The sequence below is a fragment of the Triticum urartu genome, chromosome 2 (assembly GCF_003073215.2).
Source record: "Triticum urartu cultivar G1812 chromosome 2, Tu2.1, whole genome shotgun sequence".
Classification (NCBI taxonomy): Eukaryota; Viridiplantae; Streptophyta; class Magnoliopsida; order Poales; family Poaceae; genus Triticum; species Triticum urartu.
In genome coordinates, this window is record NC_053023.1 from 474,192,515 (window position 1) to 474,213,121 (window position 20,607).

At 46.9% G+C, this 20,607-nt stretch overlaps 2 protein-coding genes across 2 annotated transcripts; one reads left to right on the forward strand and one right to left on the reverse strand.

Moving 5' to 3' along the window:
- Positions 1–8,567: 8,567 nt before the first annotated feature.
- Positions 8,568–12,118, forward strand: LOC125537998. Its single transcript, XM_048701311.1, has 7 exons — positions 8,568–9,392; positions 9,479–9,626; positions 9,705–9,758; positions 9,853–9,944; positions 10,942–11,177; positions 11,363–11,536; positions 11,632–12,118. Exons 1-7 carry the CDS (start codon positions 8,695–8,697, stop codon positions 11,727–11,729), a joined length of 1,500 nt encoding a protein of 499 aa, XP_048557268.1. The 5' UTR covers positions 8,568–8,694; the 3' UTR covers positions 11,730–12,118.
- Positions 12,119–12,530: 412 nt separating this feature from the next.
- LOC125537999 lies at positions 12,531–14,245 on the reverse strand. Its single transcript, XM_048701312.1, has 2 exons — positions 13,473–14,245; positions 12,531–13,117 (listed from the first exon to the last, which is right to left on the reverse strand). The coding sequence occupies exons 1-2, from the start codon at positions 13,918–13,920 to the stop codon at positions 12,912–12,914; spliced, it is 654 nt and encodes a 217-aa protein (XP_048557269.1). The 5' UTR covers positions 13,921–14,245; the 3' UTR covers positions 12,531–12,911.
- Positions 14,246–20,607: the final 6,362 nt, after the last annotated feature.

The window sequence follows — 20,607 nt, forward strand, 5'->3', positions numbered from 1 at the left end:
CCCGAGAGGTTTTAGGGCTTGGCGGCGGCTCCGTATCGTAAAATGCGATGATTTCTTCTCTCTGATTTTTTCTCCCTGAAACCAAATATATAGAGTTGGAGTTGAGGTCGGAGGAGCTCCAGGGGGGCCACGAGGTAGGGAGCGTGCCCTAGGGGGGCAGGCGCGCCCCCCACCCTCGTGGACAGGTGGTGGGCCCCCTGGCCATCATCTTTTGCAATGATTTTTTATTATTTCCTAATAGATGTTCCGTGAAGTTTTAGGTCATTCCGAGAACTTTTGTTTCTGCACGTAAATAACACCATAGCAATTCTGCTGAAAACAGCGTCAGTCCGGGTTAGTTCCATTCAAATCATGCAAGTTAGAGTCCAAAACAAGGGCAAAAGTGTTTGGAAAAGTAGATACGCCGGAGACGTATCAGATACCGACGATCGAATCTCGAGCAAGTAACATACCGGTGATGAAGGGAACAACGTATATTGTTATGCAGTTTGACTGATAAAGATCTTCGTAGAATATGTAGGAACCAATATGAGCATCTAGGTTCCGCTATTGGTTATTGAGCGGAGACATGTCTCGGTCATGTCTAGATAGTTCTCGAACCCGTAGGGTCCGCACGCTTAAAGTTCTGTGACGATCGGTATTATGAGTTTATATGTTTTGATGTACCGAAGGTAGTTCGGAGTCCCGGATATGATCACAGACATGACGAGAAGTCTCGAAATGGTCGAGACATGAAGATTGATATATTGGAAGCCTACATTTGGACATCGGAAGAGTTCCGGGTGAAATCGGGATTTTACCGGAGTGCCGGAGGGGTTACTGGAACCCCCCGGGGGTTAATGGGCCTTGTTGGGCCCTAGTGGAGAGAGAGAGAGGGGCCGGCCAGGCCACCCGCCCCCTCCCCCTCTGGTCCGAATTGGACTAGGAGAAGGGGGGCCCTTTCCTTCTCCTTCTCCCCCTTCCTTTCCCCCTCCTAGTAGGAGTAGGAAAGAGGGGAATCCTACTCCTACTAGGAGGAGGATTCCTCCTCCTGGGGCGCCCTATAGGGCCGGCCGGCCTCCCCCTTGCTCCTTTATATACGGGGGCAGGGGCACCTCTAGACACACAAGTTAATCATTAATCTCTCCCAGCCGTGTGCAGTGCCCCCCCCACCATAATCCACCTCGGTCATACTGTGGCGGTGCTTAGGCGAAGCCCTACAATGGTAGCTTCATCAACATATTCACCACGCCGTCGTGCTGACGAAACTCTTCCCCGAGATCTACTAGATCGTGAGTTCGCGGGACGTCACCGAGCTGAACGTGTGCTGAACGCGGAGGTGTCATACGTTCGGTACTGAGGATCGGTCGATCGTGAAGACGTACGACTACATCAACCGTGTTGTCATAACGCTTCCGCTTAACGGTCTACGAGGGTACGTGGACGATACTCTCCCCTCTTGTTGCTATGCATCACCATGATCTTGTGTGTGCATAGGTAATTTTTGAAATTACTACGTTCCCCAACAGTGGCTGCATTCCAGAGTTGAGTAGCTGCATGTTAAGAGAATTTGCAAACTGAATGATGATGTGGATGATGTGCATGTTGAGTGGATTAGTAATGGTGGGGATCAACTTCTTAAGAATGTTAGATGTGTATCACTACGATCGAGATTCAATAAACCATTCACACTGGGTGTATGACCATAGAAGGTTTTATTCATGTAAATAGAACAACAATTATTATCTGACTTAAATGAATAAATGTATTGCAAATAAACATGATCAAATCATATTCATGCTCAACGCAAACACCAAATAACATTTATTTAGGTTCAACACTAATCCTGAAGGTAGAAGGAGTGTGCGATGGTGATCATATCAACCTTGGAATCATTTCCAACACACATCGTCACCTCACTTTTAACTAGTCTATGCAACTCCTGTTTTGAGTTACTAATCTTAGCAACTGAACTAATATCAAATACATAGGGGTTACTACGAACACTAGTAAAATACACATCAATAACATGTATATCAAATATACCTATATTCACTTTGCCATCCTTCTTATCTGCCAAGTTTTTGGGGCAGTTCCACTTCCAGTGACCATTTCCTTCATAGTAGAAGCACTCAGTTTCAGGCTTGGGTCTAGCTTTGGGCTTCTTCACGGGAGTGGCAACTTGCTTGCCATTCTTCTTGAAGTTCCCTTTCTTTCCCTCACCCTTTTTCTTGAAACTAGTGGTCTTGTTAACCATCAACACTTGATGCTCTTTCTTCATTTCTACCTTCGCCAATTTCAGCATCACAAAGAGCTTGGGAATCATTTTTGTCATCCCTTGCATATTATTGTTCATCACGAAGTTCTAGTATCTTGGTGATAGTGACTAGAGAACTTTGTCAATCACTATCTTATCTGGAAGATTAACTCCCACTTGATTCAAGCGATTGTAGTATCCGGACATTTTGAGTACATGCTCACCGGCTAAGCTATTCTCCTCCATCTTGTAGGTAAAGTACTTGTCAAAGGTCTCATACCTCTCGACACGGGCATGAATCTGAAATACCAATTTTCAGCTCTTGGAACATCTCATATGCTCCGTGGCATTCAAAACATTTTTGAAGTCCCGGTTCTAAGCCGTAAATCATGGCGCACTAAACTATCAAGTAGTCATCATATCGAGCTTGCAAAACGTTCATAATGTCTGCATCTGCTCCTGTAACAGGTTTGTCATCTAGCGGTGCATCAAGGACATAATTCTTCTGGGCAGCAATGAGGATAATCCTAAGATCACGGACCCAGTCCACATCATTGCTACTATCATACTTCAACTTAGTTTTCTCTAGGAACATATCAAAAATATATAGGAGCTATATCGCGAGCTATTGATCTACAACATAGATATGCGAAACTATCAAGACTAAGTTCATGATAAATTAAGTTCAGTTAATCAAATTACTAATGAACTCCCACTTAAATCAACACCCCTAAAGTTGTCTAAGTGATACATATGATCCATATCAACTAACCCATGCCCGATCATCACGTGAGATTGGGTAGTCATCAATGGTGAACATCTCTATGTTGATCATATCTACTATATGACTCATGTTCGACCTTTCGGTCTCTAGTGTTCTGAGGCCATGTCTGTACATGCTAGGCTCGTCAAGTTTAACCCATGTATTCTGCATGTGTAAAACTGTCTTACACCCGTTGTATGTGAACGTAGAGTCTATCACACCCGATCATCACGTGGTGTCTCGAAACGATGAACTGGAGCAACGGTGCATACTCAGGGAGAACACTTTTACCTTGAAATTTAGTGAAGGGATCATCTTATAGTACTACCGTCGTTCTAAGCAAAATAAGATGCATATAAGATAAACATCACATGCAATCAAAATATGTGACATGATATGGCCATCATCATCTTGTGCTTTTGATCTCCATCTCCAAAGCATCGTCATGATCTCCATCGTCACCAGCTCGACACCTTGATCACCATCGTTGCATCGTGGTCGTCTCGCCAACTATTGCTTATACAACTATTGCTAACTCATAGTGATAAAGTAAATAAATTACATGGCGTTTGCATTTCATGGAATAAAGAGACAATCATAAGGCTCCTGCCGGTTGCCGATAACTTACAAAACATGATCATCTCATACAACAACGTATAGCACATCATGTCTTGACCATATCACATCATAACATGCCCTGCAAAAACAAGTTAGATGTCCTCTACTTTGTTGTTGCAAGTTTTACGCGGCTGCTACGGGCTTCTAGCTAGAACCGTTCTTACCTATGAAAAAAACCACAATGATGTTTCGTCAAGTTTCCTATTTTAACCTTCTTCAAGGATCAACCGCAGTCAAATTTGATTCAACTAAAGTAGGAGAAATAGACACCCGCCAGCCCCTTTATGCAAAACTAGTTGCATGTCTGTCGGTGGAACCGGTCTCATGTGCGTGGACATGTAAGGTTGGTCCGGGCCGCTTCATCCCACAATACCACCGAATCAAAATAAGACGTTGGTGGTAAGCAGTATGACTATCACCGCCCACAACTCTTTGTGTTCTACTCATGCATATCATCTACGCATAGACCTGGCTCATGATGCCACTGTTGGGAATCGTTGCATGGAAAACAAAAAATTTCTACGCACACGCAGTGATCTACCCATGGAGATGCATAGCAACAAGGGGGAGAGTATATCTACGTACCCTCATAGACCGTAAGCGAAAGCGTTTCACAACGCGGTTGATGTAGTCAAACTTCTTCTCACGTCAATCGATCAAGTACCGAACGCAAGATACCTCTGCATTCTGCACATGTTCAACTCGGTGACGTCCCTCGCCTTCTTGATCCAGCAAGTCGTCGAGGTAGTAGACGAGTTCCATTAGCACGATGGTGTGGTGATAGTGATAGTGAAGTGATCCTCACAGGGCTTCGCCTAAGAACTACAAAAATATGACCGGGGTGTAAACAGTGGAGGGGGGCGCCACACACGGCTAACAATTGATCTGGTGTGTGCTAGACACCCCCACATATATATAGGTGGGAGGGGAGGGGAGAGGCCAGGAGGCGCCCCAAGTAGGACCGAGTCCTACTTGGGCTCCTCCCAAGCCGCGCCCCCCTGCCATATATATCGGAGGGGAAAGGAAAGACAGGGAGGGGGGAAGGAAGGGGGAATCCTATTCCCTTTCTTTCCTTTCCTCCTTACCCTTTCCTTCTCCGCCTTGGCTGGCCCATATGGGGAGCGCACCAGCCCCTTGTGGCTGGTATATTTCCCCTCTTGGCCCATAAGGCCCATATCTTTTGCCGAGGGTGCCCGGAACCCCTCCCGGTGATCCGATATGTACCCGGTACCCTCCGGACACTTCCGGTGTACGAATACCATCGTCCTATATATCAATCTTTACCTCTCGACCATTTTGAGGCTCCTCGTCATCTCCGTGATTTCATCCGGGAGTCCGAACAACATTCGGTTACCAAATCACATAACTCATATAATACTATATCATGATAGAATGTTAAGCATGCGGGCCCTACGGGTTCGAGAACTACGTAGACATGATCGAGACACCTCTCCAGTCAATAACCAATAGCGGAACTTGGATGACCATATTGTCCCTACATATTCTACGAAGATCTTTATCGGTCGAACCGTTATGACAACATACGTAATTCCCTTTGTCCATCGGTATGTTACTTGCCCGAGATTTGATCGTCGGTATCTTCATACCTAGTTCAATCTTGTTACCGGAAAGTCTCTTTACTCGTTCCGTAATACATCACCTCGTGACTAACTCCTTAGTCGTTTTCTTGCAAGCTTATGATGTGTATTATCGAGATGGCCCAGAGATACCTCTCCGATACTCGGAGTGACAAATCCTAATCTTGATCTATGCCAACTCAACAAACACCTTCGGAGATACCTGTAGAGCATCTTTATGATCACCCAGTTACGTTGTGATGTTTGATAGCACATAAGGCATTCCTTCGGTATCCAGGAGTTGCATAATCTCATAGTCGAAGGAATGTGTATTTGACATGAAGAAAGCAACAACAATAAAACTTAACGATCATTATGCTAAGCTAACGGATGGGTCTTGTCCATCACATAATTCTCTTAATGATGTGATCCCGTTATCAAATGACAACTCATGTTCATGGTTAGGAAACCTTAACCATCTTTGATCAACGAGCTAGTCTAGTAGAGGCTCACTAGGGACACATTGTTTGTTTATGTATTCACACATGTATTAAGGTTTCCGATCAATACAATTCTAGCATGAATAATAAACCTTTATCATGAATAAGGAAATATAAAATAACAACTTTATTATTGCCTCTAGGGCATATTTCCTTCAATAATAAATATTTGACATGGTTTTGTCTGTTGTTCCTCCATGTATTGTACGCTTGCTGGTATATAATGTTGTCACTTTGTAGTTCTCAATTTCAAAAGATTTTAGTTACATATGCAATTGAGATATGCTTAAGCGAACGCATATCCCCCTTGCACTCAAGGCCTAGGGTTTTCCTGTCCTTCGGCTCTCCTGCCGTCATGAGTACCCCCCGTTGCAGATCGTCCCCAGCAGTTAGCTAGGGAGACGGAGGGAGCTGTCGGTTGAACCACCAGTCGGCAGCTACCTAGGATACCTCTCGCCCACGACATCGTAATGATTACAGTTATCCAACGGTGCTATAATCTAGTTAAATATGGCAGTTACCAGTATTAAATGCCATGAAGCAGTCGGCCACACCTGAGGCCATGAAAAATTAATATCAGCCATTATGCACCCCTCCTAGCACACTCCATATAAGTTGGGAGGGAAGCTTCGGGCTGAAGGTTGGGCATCCATACATTGTACCTTACGCCAAGAGCTAAGAGCATCACAGGACTAGCGTATTGCCTCCACCGCAGAGAGTCCAAACCGATATAAATCATTGAGCATACTCCCAATTGCACCGTTTGGTAGATACGCTTGCCTCTACATTCCTACCCTCCTAGTATTGTCAGGATTATATCCACGACAAATGGCCTGACTGATCTCTCGGGTGCTCATGTCCTACAATGGTTAGGATCAGTACCAGTTCATACCACAGGCATAGAGTGCTACCAATGAGTTCGAAGCATTAAACTAGCATCCTATGGTACTGCACATGCTCAGATTTACAAGTCATGACCAGATCTACTATAGTATCATTGAACCTGAACTGGAAAACAACATGAACATCATAGAATCAAACTACCAAACATTACTATTCTACTATTCTAGCAATTCATCACCAGTATCTACCCAACATCACATAGTCACAAATCGACATTCTGCAATGCTAATATTGCTCATAAATCTACCCTAGCACATGCTCACAAATAAAAGCTACAATGAATAGGGAAGGGGTGATAGAACTTACATCCATCGGGGAGCAGGGAGTTGACGAGAAAGTCGTGAAAGAAGAGAAGAATGATGAAGTGCCGCCATCGTCCAATGCTGACCAGAGAAGATGCAAAACTTACCTGTTGGTCGTCGACGAAATCGCCAGGGACGAAGAGCGCGCAGAGGGAAATGGTGGCGGGGAAATTGGCGGTGACCCGATGGGGGCTAAATAGGGCGTCTGATTCGGTGGGACCTGACCCAATTCCTCCCGCCGTTTTTTGGCGCACGCGCGAGCTCATGCCATCCTCTCTTCGCATCATCTCGACACAGTGTTCCTCTCCTATGCACGATGTGAGCCTGGATGGGAGAAAACAGTCGATTCGGCCATTCCGGCTGGGCCTGGCTCAGAGGTGTTTTAAGAAGTGTGCAATGCGAGCCAAACAATGAAAACAGGAAACCAAACGGGCCAAATTTGCATCCAACAAGTTTAGTTGAGCCTAATGAAGATAACCAAACGCATCATTAGTGTGCCCGATTTGGGGTACGCCGATTGAAGATGCCCTGAGTGGAGTTGTGCACCAAAACAAACAAAAGAAAGCAAAGCAAAGAGATATTATCTTCTTGTGGGCTTATTGGCCCCCTCATATTTTTTGTCAAATGTTGACCGTATGTAAACTAAAAAATATAAATTATACGATACAATAAGTATATTATTGGATTTGTATTTGAAAAAGGTTTTCCATAGTATATTTTTGTGACTTATAGTTTACATTTTATTAGAAATTAATAGTCAAATTTTAGCATAAAATAAGAAGGGCCCCACAAATACCTGATGGAGGTAGTACAAAATAAAAGCTGGCTGCATACGTACTCTCTTTGTCCTTGAAAAAAATGTACTTTCAACTTTGTTGGAAAATCAAACTTTTTTATGTCTGACCGTATTTATACAATAATACACCAATATTTATGCCATCAAATTAGTAGCATTAGATTCATAATAAAATATATTTTCAGCATATACCTATTTGGTTTCACTAACATTGATATATTTTTCCATAATTTTGGTCATACTTTTAGATAGTTTGGCCCTCCAATAAAGTTAGGAGTATAGTTTTTGAAGGATGAAGGTAGTAGATTTTTTGTTGTTGCAATATACTCCCTTTGTTCCTAAATATAAGTCTTTTTGACATTTCAAATGGACTACAACATACGGTTGTATGTAGATATATTTTAGAGTGTAGATTCACTAATTTTGCTCCGTATGTAATCAATGTTGGAATTTCTAAAAATACCTATACTCCCTCCGTTCCTAAATATAAGTCTTTTTAGACATTTCAAATAAATTACAACATACGGATGTATGTAGACATATTTTAGAGTATAGATTCACTCGTTTTGCTTTGCATGTAGTCGCTTGTTAGAATCTCTAAAAATACTATAATTGGAAACGGAGGGAGTATTTGGGAATCGAGGGAGTAGATTTTTGGGTCTTTCGGACCAGCTCAAATTTCAAACTTCAAACGGGCCTGACAACACGGCTGCCTGCCACTCACAGTGATCGCATTGGACCGACCTGTGGGTCCGCTTCACTTTTTTCTGGGAAGAAGGGACCCTCTCCGCGGCAACGTGTAACGCGGCAAGGTCACGGAGCCGTGAGCGAGCCGTAACGGTTCCGTGGGTCGCGCCCGTTCCCCATCACCATAACCTGCGTACCGGTACCACCGGCACCTACCCCCAGCGGCCAGCGAGCGGGGGTAACGTCGTCACCCTAACGCCGCCGCCGTGGCCGGGAGCGGAGCCCGCGGCGCAGCCCTAACGCCGCCACCCCATGGCCTCCTGCGACGACGACTTCGGCCTCCTCGGTGACGACGCCCACCCCGCTCCCCAGCCTTCCGCCCAGCCGGCCCCGCCGCAGCAGGCCCAGGGCTTCTGCTTCGTCGAAGCCTCGGCCGCGGGCTCCGGCGCCGGCCCCGGCCCCTTCGCGCCGGCCCGGGAGGAGGGCAACCACAGCTCCGACCGCGGGAAGGCGTCGCACCACACCAAGCGGCGGAGGGACCGCCCGGAGGAGTTCAGCGATGGGGGCGAGTACTGCTCCTACATCAGCGGCGGGGGGAGGAAGGGCCGTGGCGGCGGCGTCTCGTCGGACTACCGGAAGGATCGGGAGGAGTGGACGGACGGCGCCATCAGCAGTCTCCTCGACGCATACATGGACCGGTTCGAGCAGCTCAACCGAGGGAATCTCCGGGGGCGGGACTGGGAGGACGTCGCCGCTGCCGTGACCGACGGGCAAGGCAAGAGCAGCGGGGGCAAGAGCGTGGAGCAGTGTAAGAATAAGATCGACAACCTCAAGAAGCGGTACAAGGTAGAGTGCCAACGCATCGCCGGCTCCGCCTCGGCCAGCCTCTGGCCCTGGTACAAGCAAATGGAGCAGATTATGGGCAACTCCCCATCGCCCGGCACCCCCAAGCCGCCGCCGGCCACCAACGACGATAAGCCGCGGCAACAGCAGCAGCACAGCAACAAGAGGTGGCTCCATTTGACATCTTTTCTCTCATTAATTTGGGGATCTAATGGTCGAGAGTCTAGAGACGAGCTGATGCTTATCCTTGCAGGTACCCTTCTTCCGGCACTGGCCACGCTACCACCATGGTTCCTTATTCCAGATCCACTCCTCTCTCGAATCCGAAATGGAAAAGGGTACTTCTGAAGATTGGGGGCACTGCATTGGCTGGAGAAGCTCCTCATAATGTTGACCCTAAGGTAGTATTTGTTAGATATGCACAGATCTTGTTCATTGCTCTCCTGAATATTTCACACAGAGCCTTGTGACCTTGCCAGGTGATCATGCTGATTGCCAGAGAAGTTCAAGTGGCATGCCGCCATGGTGTTGAGGTAAATAGAACACATTCATTCTACTATTCTAGACATCCATTTTGTAAATATCAAGCGATACAGGCCAAACTAATATTGCATTTTGTCCAATCAGGTGGCTATTCTCATGGGAGGTCGGAATGTATTCTGCGCTGACTCTTGGGTTGCTGCCACTGGCACTGATAGAGCTTCAACGCATCCGATTGGGTAATTATCTCGGAATCATGTCATTGTCAGCTTTCTCAAAACTAAAGAAGTTTGGCTGCTTGCATAAGATGCCAAACAGAGTAGTATATGGATAGCTTTTCCTTGGATTTTGTTCCAGTGCACAGATTGGTTGAGGCTGGTCCAATCTGTGTGTTAATAAAACTACTTTGGAACTATTCTTGAGATTCTTGTTTTAATGTATCATGGATTTGCAACCAGGCATCTATATTGCAAGTGCCAGTATGAATTCATACATTACCCTGAAGCTACAAATGATTAGAGACATAGCCAGAGCCTCAGTGACTCACCAAGCTTAAGAACTGGGAGTAGTTGTTTTAGTTTAAAAAATATTTTTCATTTCCTGAATAATTATTTGTATAGAGTTTTGCTTCGGCAATCCCCCCTAAGAGTTTGCATGAATCTAAAATTACTTAAAAAGGGTATTCTCGTACAGTCACGATCAACTAATTCTAACCCGTATTCCCAACTTTTCGTCCGTGGGGGTGGGGGTGTAACCAAACAGTCCTCTCTGGTAGGTGCCAGGCTAGGTTAGACTTTTTATCCCATTGTCTTTTTAAGTTGGGCAATTTCATGTGCCTTTGATCCCGAATAATATATACGAGGATTGTGGTTTGCTCTTTTGATCTTTATTACTACGTATAATCCTTAGCTGTAGACTGTGACAACTACAGTACAGACTATTGTTTGATCTTCTTCATTTCAATCCCCATCATTGTTTCAGTGCATCAGACTTGGTACCTTTTGTTTGAGTGTTTCAATAGACAATCAATCATTCACATCTGTGATTTCCTACTAAACAGCAACCAATGGAGCTCAATTTTCATATGGTTTGTTCTTATTTTCTACATCTTTAGCTAGAAAACATGAATTCAGGCTGACCATCAGGCTTGCATTACACTTCTCCTGTCGATCCTAGCTTTCCTTCCGTGGTTGCTACATGTGTATGTATTTATGGTGCTTCTTGAATTTTTTTCAGAATGATGGCAGCAGTGATGAATGCAGTATTGCTCCAAGCGTCACTGGAAAAAATAGGTGTGGAGACACGAGTCCAGACTGCATTGATGATGCAAGAGGTTGCAGAACCATACATAAGGCGGCGAGCTATACGCCATCTGGAAAAAGGAAGGGTTGTTATCTTTGGTGGAACTGGTGCTGGTACAGGAAATCCACTTTTTACAACAGATACAGCTGCTGCACTGAGAGCTTCTGAAAGTATGTCGGTTAATCCTCTCCCAAACTCCATCCTGTTCTTTCTAACATGCCTGTTCAGTATTTAGCTTGCACCTACATCTTTTCTTGCCTAAATGTGTATTTTTTTTTGCTGTTTTTATTTTCTATGAGAAAGAGAACATCAGCTTTTATGGAGAGGAAATCTAACCAGATGTGCTGTCAACCAGTCAATGCAGACGTTGTCCTTAAAGGTGTCATTGGAGATGATGAATATGGTTGTCCTCCTAGGAGCAACGGCAGTGCACCATTTGAGCACATCTCATATAGGGAGTTGGCAGCAAGAGGAACCAGCAAAATGGACATGACAGCAATTACATGTTGTGAGGAGAACAATATTCCTGGTTAGTTTCTCTATGAATCTTTCATTTCAAAGTTGTGTTTAGCGCCTCCTCTGGCAGTATACATAAGATGATTTGTGTGTGTTCATTTCTTGCAGTTGTCATCTTTAACATGTTAGAGCCTGGTAACATGTCCAGAGCTATTTGTGGCGACCAAGTAGGTACGTTAGTTGACCAGTCAGGAAGGATAACTTAATTCACAAGGGGGGTTAACTTTGTTGTAGCATTGGGACATTCGTATTCTCTCACGGCAGCGTGCATCTTCGTTGATTGCATGGATCTTTGTGGATGGGAGAGAGGGTAATGTTCCTCGGAGAGAAGGCTCACACCTTGATTTGCATCGGGTGCTTGTTGCGTGACATCTGTTGTAGCGGCTCTGCCATGAGAAGTTGTTTGTTTGTAGTATCTGTCTGTAATGTGATGGTTAGACTAGTTGAAGAGCCTTTGTATAAAGTCGTCTTTATGCCTGCGTATGGCGTTAGGTCAGGTCATCAGAATGTTGTATTGTGCTCTAGTAGTAACTTGTAACGCTGTTGTTGAGCTGTAGTGCTGTACTGTATTGGAGAAAGGCATTTTTCTTCCTTCCGTGCTCTAATGAGTGATGGCTACCCAGCAAGTGTGCTGTGTGATGTTGCCATTTCTTTTTCACATCAAACATTACCAGCTAGAGAACCGAATATTGTTTGACCAAGAACGCCTTACTGAATGCAACCTGTTAGCTTTGCTGTGGCCGCAGGTGGTTCATTGCATAGGTAGGCATGTAGTCTCAGTCTGGCATTCTGAACTCCTGAACCTTAGTGTGTTGCTACTGAGATTTGTCATTTCAGATGTTCTTTTAATCTTTTGTTAGCTGTCTGGTGTCGTGTCAGTTGAGTAAATTGAGTATTCGTCGATTTTGGTCCAGAAGAATGTGCCGACGGTGGCATCTGCAACTGATGTGGGCACAATCTCTCTTCACGCAAGAGGGCGGGGGGGATTCAGAGCAGCCAGTAGTACGTAGTTTCCTTCCCACTTGTCAACTTGCATATGTGATCCATCCATACATAGCCGGTCAATCTCCTCTACTTGCATCCACAACCAGATAGTACAAAATTCAATAATTACACATCATGCTTCCTGTAGTCTATATAACAATCTTAATTGCCCGGGCACGGTCCCGGGAACTGTCCTAATCACGCATCCGATATTTCCTACTGTCTGAATCTGGCGTGGCCGAGCCGAGTGGATCATGACGTTTCCGCCTAAACAACGAGATACTGTCAGGCACCAGCACGCTACGGTCTTATCCTCTGAAGCTCTGCGTGCCAAACCAATTCGAGAAATGGACCGAGGGTGGGCAGTCCAGTGATCATCATGGATGATGACGTGTGCTAGCTCGCTACATGGTCGGCCAGAACGGCATGTAGCGCAGCCAAGCCGGCGGTTCGCCTGCCGACGTAGGCGCCTCCCCGGCGTTCCTGACACCGCTTGCTCCGGCAGAGGAGCAGGAGGACGAGGAGGTCTGGACGGCGGCCGAGGAGGACCTGGGGCACAGGAAGAAGCTCCGGGACCCTAGCTCCATCACCTTCTCCCTCGGGTCCAAACCTGACCAATGAGTCCACAACATTTACATGATCAGTGAATGATCCTTCACTTACTGAATGATGCAGATGATGCTCACTAACTGTCGCCTAAAGATTAATGGTTGTTGCGACCGACTTGACACTCTCAGTGGGCCCATGCATCGCTTGCTGAATATGTTCAGGGGTTTTGTGAGGAAACAAATGATCTGATTCATCTCGCCGGCTATTCTCAAATAGAGTTCGTGCCGGCATATCGCCAGCTTGGCTAATACTAGTATTTTGTGTAATTGTGTTGACTTTCCACTTTGATAGTTGTGCGGTGCAATTCTGGAATGAAAAACAGATGGTACCGTGGGCTTCAGATGCAACAGACTTACTTTCCAAGCTGAACTGGGAGTAGTGTAGGCCGAAGGTCGACGGGTCGGTCGCCGGCAGCAAGGGCCGCCTGCCCTCCTTCACGTAAATCCCCACGGCGGCGGCCACAAGGTCCGCCACGCTCCAGTCCGCCGACGCCATGACGTGCAGCGGCCACAGGCTCCTCTGCACGGTCACGTTCACCAGCACCTTGCCCGGCGTCCTCCGGACCGCCAGCTCGGCCAGCGGCTCGCCGCCGTCCGCGGCGCGGAAGCTCCTGCCCCTCACGCCGGCGAGCAGGTCCGGCTGCGTCTTGGGCCTCTGCTTTGGCAGCTGGTGCCGCTGCTCCGCCCCGCGCCCGTGGAACGACGACCACCGCTGCCCCGGGCCTCGCAGCAGCTGCCCTCCTGCCTCCTGTCTTTGCCGGTCGCCGGAGCAGCTCTTCTCGAAGGAAGGCGCGTGAGGAGGCATCGCCCGTGCTGGCGGTGACCCGCAGGCGCTGCCGCAGAAACAGCTCCAGACACCCGGGCGATCAGACGGCGCGCGCAAGGATCACGGCTGCCGGCGGCAAGGTGCACGGGAGCCGGACGGCGAGGTTGTCCATGCAGAGCAGAGCATGCAGTATGCAGGTGCAGCTGGTCCTATGGCCATATAAGAGCCAGCCGAGACGAAGGCGAAGCAGGGCACAATTAAAGCAAGGAGAACCGAATTTTCAAAGGTGAGAAGCACGATCAAAGCCAGAAGCAACTGGGAAGTGACTTGTACCGGAGAGAAGGTGAGATGAGAACGGCACGGCAGACATATACACATGGAATCATTGTAACTATTGGTGATTGGCTTGTCAATTATTGGAGCACGATTGCCTCTCCTCCACAAATTAAGTACTATGTTTATATTTATTTATTAAGGTCGCCACTAAGGGCAAAATACTCTTACATAACTCAAAAGAAATTTGGTGATTACAAAGTCATGCCCATTTGATTTCTATTGCATTGAATTTGCGCGAAACAAAACCCTTGAACTTGCAAGATTCAAGCTTACAACGAGGAGCATATGGATAGAGGACTTCACTTGGACTTGGAGTAGGCGGAGGGTCAAGTGGTGGGGTTGAACACATGCGCAAGGATCAAGTATGAATGGTGATACTTTTTTTTGCTAAGTCCTAGAGATCAAACTCCAAAATCACGCAAAACATCGCAACCATTTTGCACTATCTATAACTCCATTTCTACTATTCGGAGCCACCTAGCCAAATCCATTTGGATCCTCTGATCCATTCCAGAGATAGTCGTTGCGATACTATATCAAGGTGGGAAGTAGGATATGGTGAGGAAGAAAGAGAAAAAAGGGCCACAATGCTATCGTTGTAGGAACTGGGGACACATAAGGAAGAACTGTCGAACATGGAGGAATATCGAGGGAACCAAATTGTGCCAGTGTCCTCTACGAGAAGTTATTCAGATGGCTGCCTTCTTACCCTATCAAGTGGGTTACGTGAGGAAGCATGAATAATAGATATAGGGAACTCTTATCACGTGACATCTAGCAGAGAGTAGACCGCCTGCTACAAATGTAGTAACTTTTACTGATCTATCAAGGTGGCGATGTGCCTCCGTGCACTATGACATTGGAGATGTCAAGACCCAGACTTAAGATGGAATTGAACATGTGATGTTAGAGACATGTCAAGGGTTCAGAGAGATCTGAATTCACTTGGTAAACTTCATGGCAATGGTTAGGTCTACAAAGTGGACAATCACAAGAAGACTAGGAGAGTTAAGAAGAGTAAGAAGAAGCTTGTGACGAAGGGAAAGAGAACCAAAAACAACTTGCACAAAGTGTGAATAAACATTGTTGAAGATGTATCCGAGGAGAAGCCAGATGTGGATTTATGTTCAATCAAGGTGACCAAAACAAAGGGGCTAAATCTGGCGGCACTCATGACAGTGAGCAACAAGGGAAGATCCAAATTCAAGCGTTGAAGATGATAACAACAAGATGATGAGGGCATATTCGTTAAGGTGAAGTTTGGTGGATCATTGTCGAATATGTATATAGGGCTATAGTTGGACTTATTATGTGTAGGGGTTGAACACATGTAAAGCAAACTTATGCATCACATGGTAGATATTTTTTGTGCGGGAAGTAGTTAAACTATATTAACGAAACTAGTAGGTTAGACACAATATCACGAAGGGGTGCTTTGGACGCCCGAGGAAGGGATGACTGGACCGACCATGTTGCGATTTTCGGAAATGTGCCTCATGGGTTCGGTGTGATTTGTTGTGGATTATACTTCGTTGACTTAGTATATGAGAATGATCTTTTTTTTAGAATTGGAATGATCTTTATGCTTCCAAGATGTAGGCATAAATTTACCTGTCTACTTTTCTTAATGTTCTAAGGAAAAGCATGTAAATTATAACACTTTGCAATGATTGAAATACTTGTTCACAAACATATGTTTTCTTCTCCCTCTATTGAATTCATACTCTAGCCACATAGTCGGGACTGGTGGAGAGAGACGGACAATATTTTTTTTCAAACTGATGGAGAGAAATGGACAATATATTTTAACACTCCTTCTCATGTCTGGGCTTATTTAGTCCTTAGACGTGGTATCAATGTAGCCTACAAAATCTTTTTTTAATACTGCGTTGGCAGAGTCTTGAACTTAAAACCTCTTAGCTCGAATACCATATTAAATTCATGTTCCAGCCTGTTGCTCCAAAAGTCCAAACTGATGGAGAGAGACGGGCAATATATTTCAACACCCTCCAGACTTCATCGCGAGCCCGTGGATTTGCCTTCCCTCTGTGTGCTGGTCCAGTGGCCCGTGGCGAGGAGGAGAATCCCGGTGTCTCCGCTCGGTTAGTAGTTTAGGTTAGTTTTTTTAGTCCTCGCAGGTGCAGCGCTCGGGCGGATGGCGATGCTTCTTCTTTGAGTTTGTCTTCCAGGCACCGATCATCCTCAACTTCGTTCGTCTGGACGTAGTCGACGGAGCTTCGACATAGATTCCTACCACCTCCTTGCGGTGGTGAGATTAGGGTTTCTCGTCATGTGGCGAGGTTTGGTGTCAGGTGCTTCAGATCTATGCAAGGGTTTAACGACGATGACTACAGGCTCCAGAGTGCTGATACTTAAGGGCACGTGTGCGAAGAGTTCCGGACTGTCATCGACAATGTCAAGACGGCCCAGTAGTGGAGCGGCGACATCGGCGCGTAGGTGACTAATTCTGGCGGCAATAGTGGACGTTTGGTGGTTTCGAAATCTTGGTGTGATTTTTATTATGTTTGAAATGCTTTGTACTTCTGTCGAACTTTCATAATAGATATTCTCGTAAAAAAACTTGAATAATAGATATGATCCTTTTAAAAAGGTAGTTCCCGCAAAAACAAAGGCTCACCCGCAAAAAAAAGACTAGCGTGCTTTCAAGGAAAAGAAAAGGCGTACGCCGAAGAATCGACCTTCCGAATATCCATTGCTTCTGCCAGCAATTGTGAATCAGTTTCAAACTCTGCTCGAATAATCCCCAAGTCAGCTGCAAATGAAACAGCATTTGACAGCGCCACTACTTCCGCTGCAAAGGCATCTTGGATGAGTTCCTGTCTTCCTGCTCGTGCACCCACCACTTCGCCGTCGCTGGTTCTTGCCACCGCACCCCAGCCTGCATGGAGCTCCCCTGGGACGAAGGCGCCATCAACATTGAACTTAACCATGTCTTGAGCAGGAGGCCTCCATTTATCAGTGCACTGTGGCTTGGGTTCTGGGAGGAAAACCTGCATATATTCCAGAGTAGAGCTGCATGCGCGTCTCGCTACTTCGGACGCTGTCAAGACACGCTCCCCATTTCTCAGTTTATTCCTAGCGCTCCACCACATCCACCAGAATGTGAGAATCTGCATCCTTTTTGGGGTGTTTAGCTCCCAAAGGTAGTCCATCATCACATGTACAGATGAGATTGCTTGCAGCTCCCTTCTTTCCTTCTCTAAGCCTAGTTCCCTTCACACCACCTTCACTGATTTGCACTTGATGGACAGGTGCCCCCCATCCTCATCAGCTTGCCCACAGAAAAAACATTTCGTGCTCTCCACTTTCAGACCTCGCCTTTGCATGTTTGACAGGAGTGCTAGAGATTCATGCCGCAGTCTCCAAGTGAACATCTGGACAGTTCTCGGGCACGGCAATCGCCAGATTCTTTTCCAAGAATCGTCGCTGCAAGTGTTCAGGTTACCCGCTTCGGCTGTGCTCTGTCCCACTCCCCCATTCTTCCTTATAGCCTTCAGTTCCATGTGCAACTTATATGCACTCTTCACAGAGTGTATTCCCTTGCTCTCGAACTGCCATGCAACGAAGTCATGAACCCCCTCCCGCAATGGCATCTTCAGAATGTGTCTAGCATCCTCTGCGCAAAAAGTATCCCGCACAAGGCGCTCATCCCATTGCCCCGTGGAGGGATCCATTAACTCACTTACAGTCTGCATCCGGTTATTCCCTTTTGGGGTGATGATCCTTCGTGACCACAACCTTGGGATCCAAGGATCTGTCCATATCTTAACGCTTTCGCCGTCACCGATTCGCCAGATGTATCCTTCCCGGACTAGGTCAAGTCCTTTCAGTAAACTCCTCCACGCGTATGAGATGCCCTCTCTCGCCACAGCCTCCAGGACATGGTAGGTCGGGAAGTAACAGGCTTTTGAGAACCCGAGCATGCAGCGTGTCTGGGTTTTGTATTAGCCGCCAAGCCTGCCTCGAGAGCATTGCCATGTTAAAGCTATACATATCACGAAAACCGAGACCCCCTTGCACCTTGGGCTTGACGAGCTTCTCCCACCCAATCCAGTGAACTGTATTTTCCTTATCTTGTTGGCTCCATCAGTAGTTTCCGATTAGGGCACTTAGTTCGTGGCAAAAACTCTTGGTCAAGTTGAAGCAAGACATAGCAAACGTGGGAACGGCCTGCGCCACCGTTGTAACTAGAGACTCCTTGCCTACCTTAGCTATAAGCCTCTCCTTCCACCCATAAATTCTGCCTGCCATTGCTCCCTTAATGTATGTAAAAGCTTGTTTTCTGGATCGTCCAACATGAACCGGCAGACCAAGGTACTTCGCGTTCCAGTTCTCACTCTGAATCTGCAGGTTGCTTTTAACCGAGTTTCTGGCTTCCGTTGACGTGTTGTTGCTAAACATCAAGGCAGATTTCTCCACATTTATGCACTGCCCAGAGCACTGCTCGTATATGTCCAGGATCTCCTTCAAGGCATCTGCCTCCTCTTGGTTCGATTTCAACATAATTATTGAATCATCCGCAAAGAATAAGTGTGACACCACCGGTGCCGCTGGACATACTTTCACACCACTGATCCTCCCCTCTCTTTCTGCTGCATGAAGCAAAGCCGATAGACCCTCAGCACAAATCACAAATAAGTACGGTGACGCTGGGTCTCCTTGACGAAGGCCCCTTGATGGGCAAAACTGTACCGTCAGCTGGCCATTCACCTTGATTTGATAACGGACCGTCGTCACACACTTCATAATGAGGTCCACCCAACTCCTGCTGAAACCCAGTTTTTCCAGCATTGCCTGCAAAAAACTCCATTCCACGCGGTCGTAGGCTTTGCTCATATCCGCCTTGAGTGCAGTGTATCCCTCCTTTCCCTTCTTCTTGTTCATGAGATAATGCGACAGCTCGTACGCCACCAAAACGTTATCCGTAATGAGCCTCCCCGGTACAAACACACTCTGGTTTTCAGAGATGATCGAAGGCATGATGATCTTGAGGCGGTTGACAATCACCTTAGAAATCAGCTTGTAAAGGACATTACATAATGAAATTGGCCGAAGATCCTTAATCCTATTCGGGTTCTTGACCTTTGAAATAAATACAATGAAATGGTGTCGGCGTAGTGCTAACTCCGCGGCTCATGAGCTAGCAAGCCTTGGTCGTATGTACCCTGCAAACTCGGCTGTCGAGTGGGAGTCCGATGTATCAGCCCAAGTGGCTGTTCGTGTTGCGGGTGATTTACCCGTACACCGTTAAGTTATAAAGCTTTGCTTTAACTTAAAAAAATGGAAAAGAAAAGGGCAAGTGGACACCAGAGCTCTAAAAATGCATCTTCTCTGGCTTGGTAGCTACGTGCGACTCCGCGTGCAGAAGAGCGGAGAGCTACCGCGGCGTCGGGCACGCCTGCGAAAGCAACGGACGAGAGCGACCGAATCAGTGAACTCACCATGGATTGAATTCCCAACCCCGTCCATTGATGCAAAGATTTCCGTATAAATCACGACAGATTCCCCTGATCCATCCTGATACGACGCTCGGAATTAGTTCCCCTGTCGTGTGCAAAACTCGGTCCTTGGAGCGGAACGGAACGGAACGGACTGGAGTCTTCCGGGATCAGGGGCCGGTCGCGGCCGGGCGGCGCCGGAAAGCGAAGGGACGTACACGGTGGAGCTCGCTACTGGGGGCGGTCTCCCGGGCGGGCTGTGAATGATGGATGGCCTGGTGACGGTGACGTCGACGACAGTGGCAATAATAATGCGCCGACCGCATCTCCCCCTCTCGTCGCGGCCGACGGAGCGACGGACGGATCCGTTGTACCCGTGGTGGCGCACGTGCCCCGCCGTTGGATTAAGAACTGACGATTTGGGTTAGCAGCTTCTAGGATATGGGATGGGCGTCACGAGGAAATTGTCTTAGCGCTGTTTGATCGTGGTCTCGCGAATCTCATCCCCAGATGAGGTGATAGGATATTGGGGTAGGGAAGTGGATGGCCGGCTGCTCACACACGCAGGAAACATCACTAGCTAGGATAATTAAGAAAGAATCATCATCGATCATTGCCTGGTGGATTGTTGGTGATTGGTGAGGCTGCTGTTGCTGCTGCAGGACGAGGCATCTCATCCTCCTCTCCCTCGCGGTCTCGCCCATCATTTCCTTGGCCCCTTCTCCTTTTCGCCCTTCCATACGTCCATCACCAACGCCACCTGCTGCTCCGGCTTTTGGCAACGCTTCCCTGCTCGCTACGCTCATCCGGTGAAGGTCTTATCTTGCGTTGCTGTGGCCGACCGTTATCAATGTATTTGGTTTGACACCCATTATTAATTTTAAATTTTAGGATGGTAAAACAACACCCAATCACAGCCCTGTCACGCATC

Excerpts from the sequence above, each read along its gene's own strand:
- LOC125537998 (XM_048701311.1), top strand. The coding sequence starts at position 8,695 with ATGGCCTCCTGCGACGACGACTTCGGCCTCCTCGGTGACGACGCCCAC. Across the intron at positions 9,627-9,704 it reads CTCATAATGTTGACCCTAAG|GTGATCATGCTGATTGCCAG; the intron begins GTAGTATTTGTT and ends TGACCTTGCCAG. Across the intron at positions 9,945-10,941 it reads GCTTCAACGCATCCGATTGG|AATGATGGCAGCAGTGATGA; the intron begins GTAATTATCTCG and ends AATTTTTTTCAG.
- LOC125537999 (XM_048701312.1), bottom strand. The coding sequence starts at position 13,920 with ATGCCTCCTCACGCGCCTTCCTTCGAGAAGAGCTGCTCCGGCGACCGG. Across the intron at positions 13,118-13,472 it reads CTCCCAGTTCAGCTTGGAAA|GTTTGGACCCGAGGGAGAAG; the intron begins GTAAGTCTGTTG and ends CTCATTGGTCAG.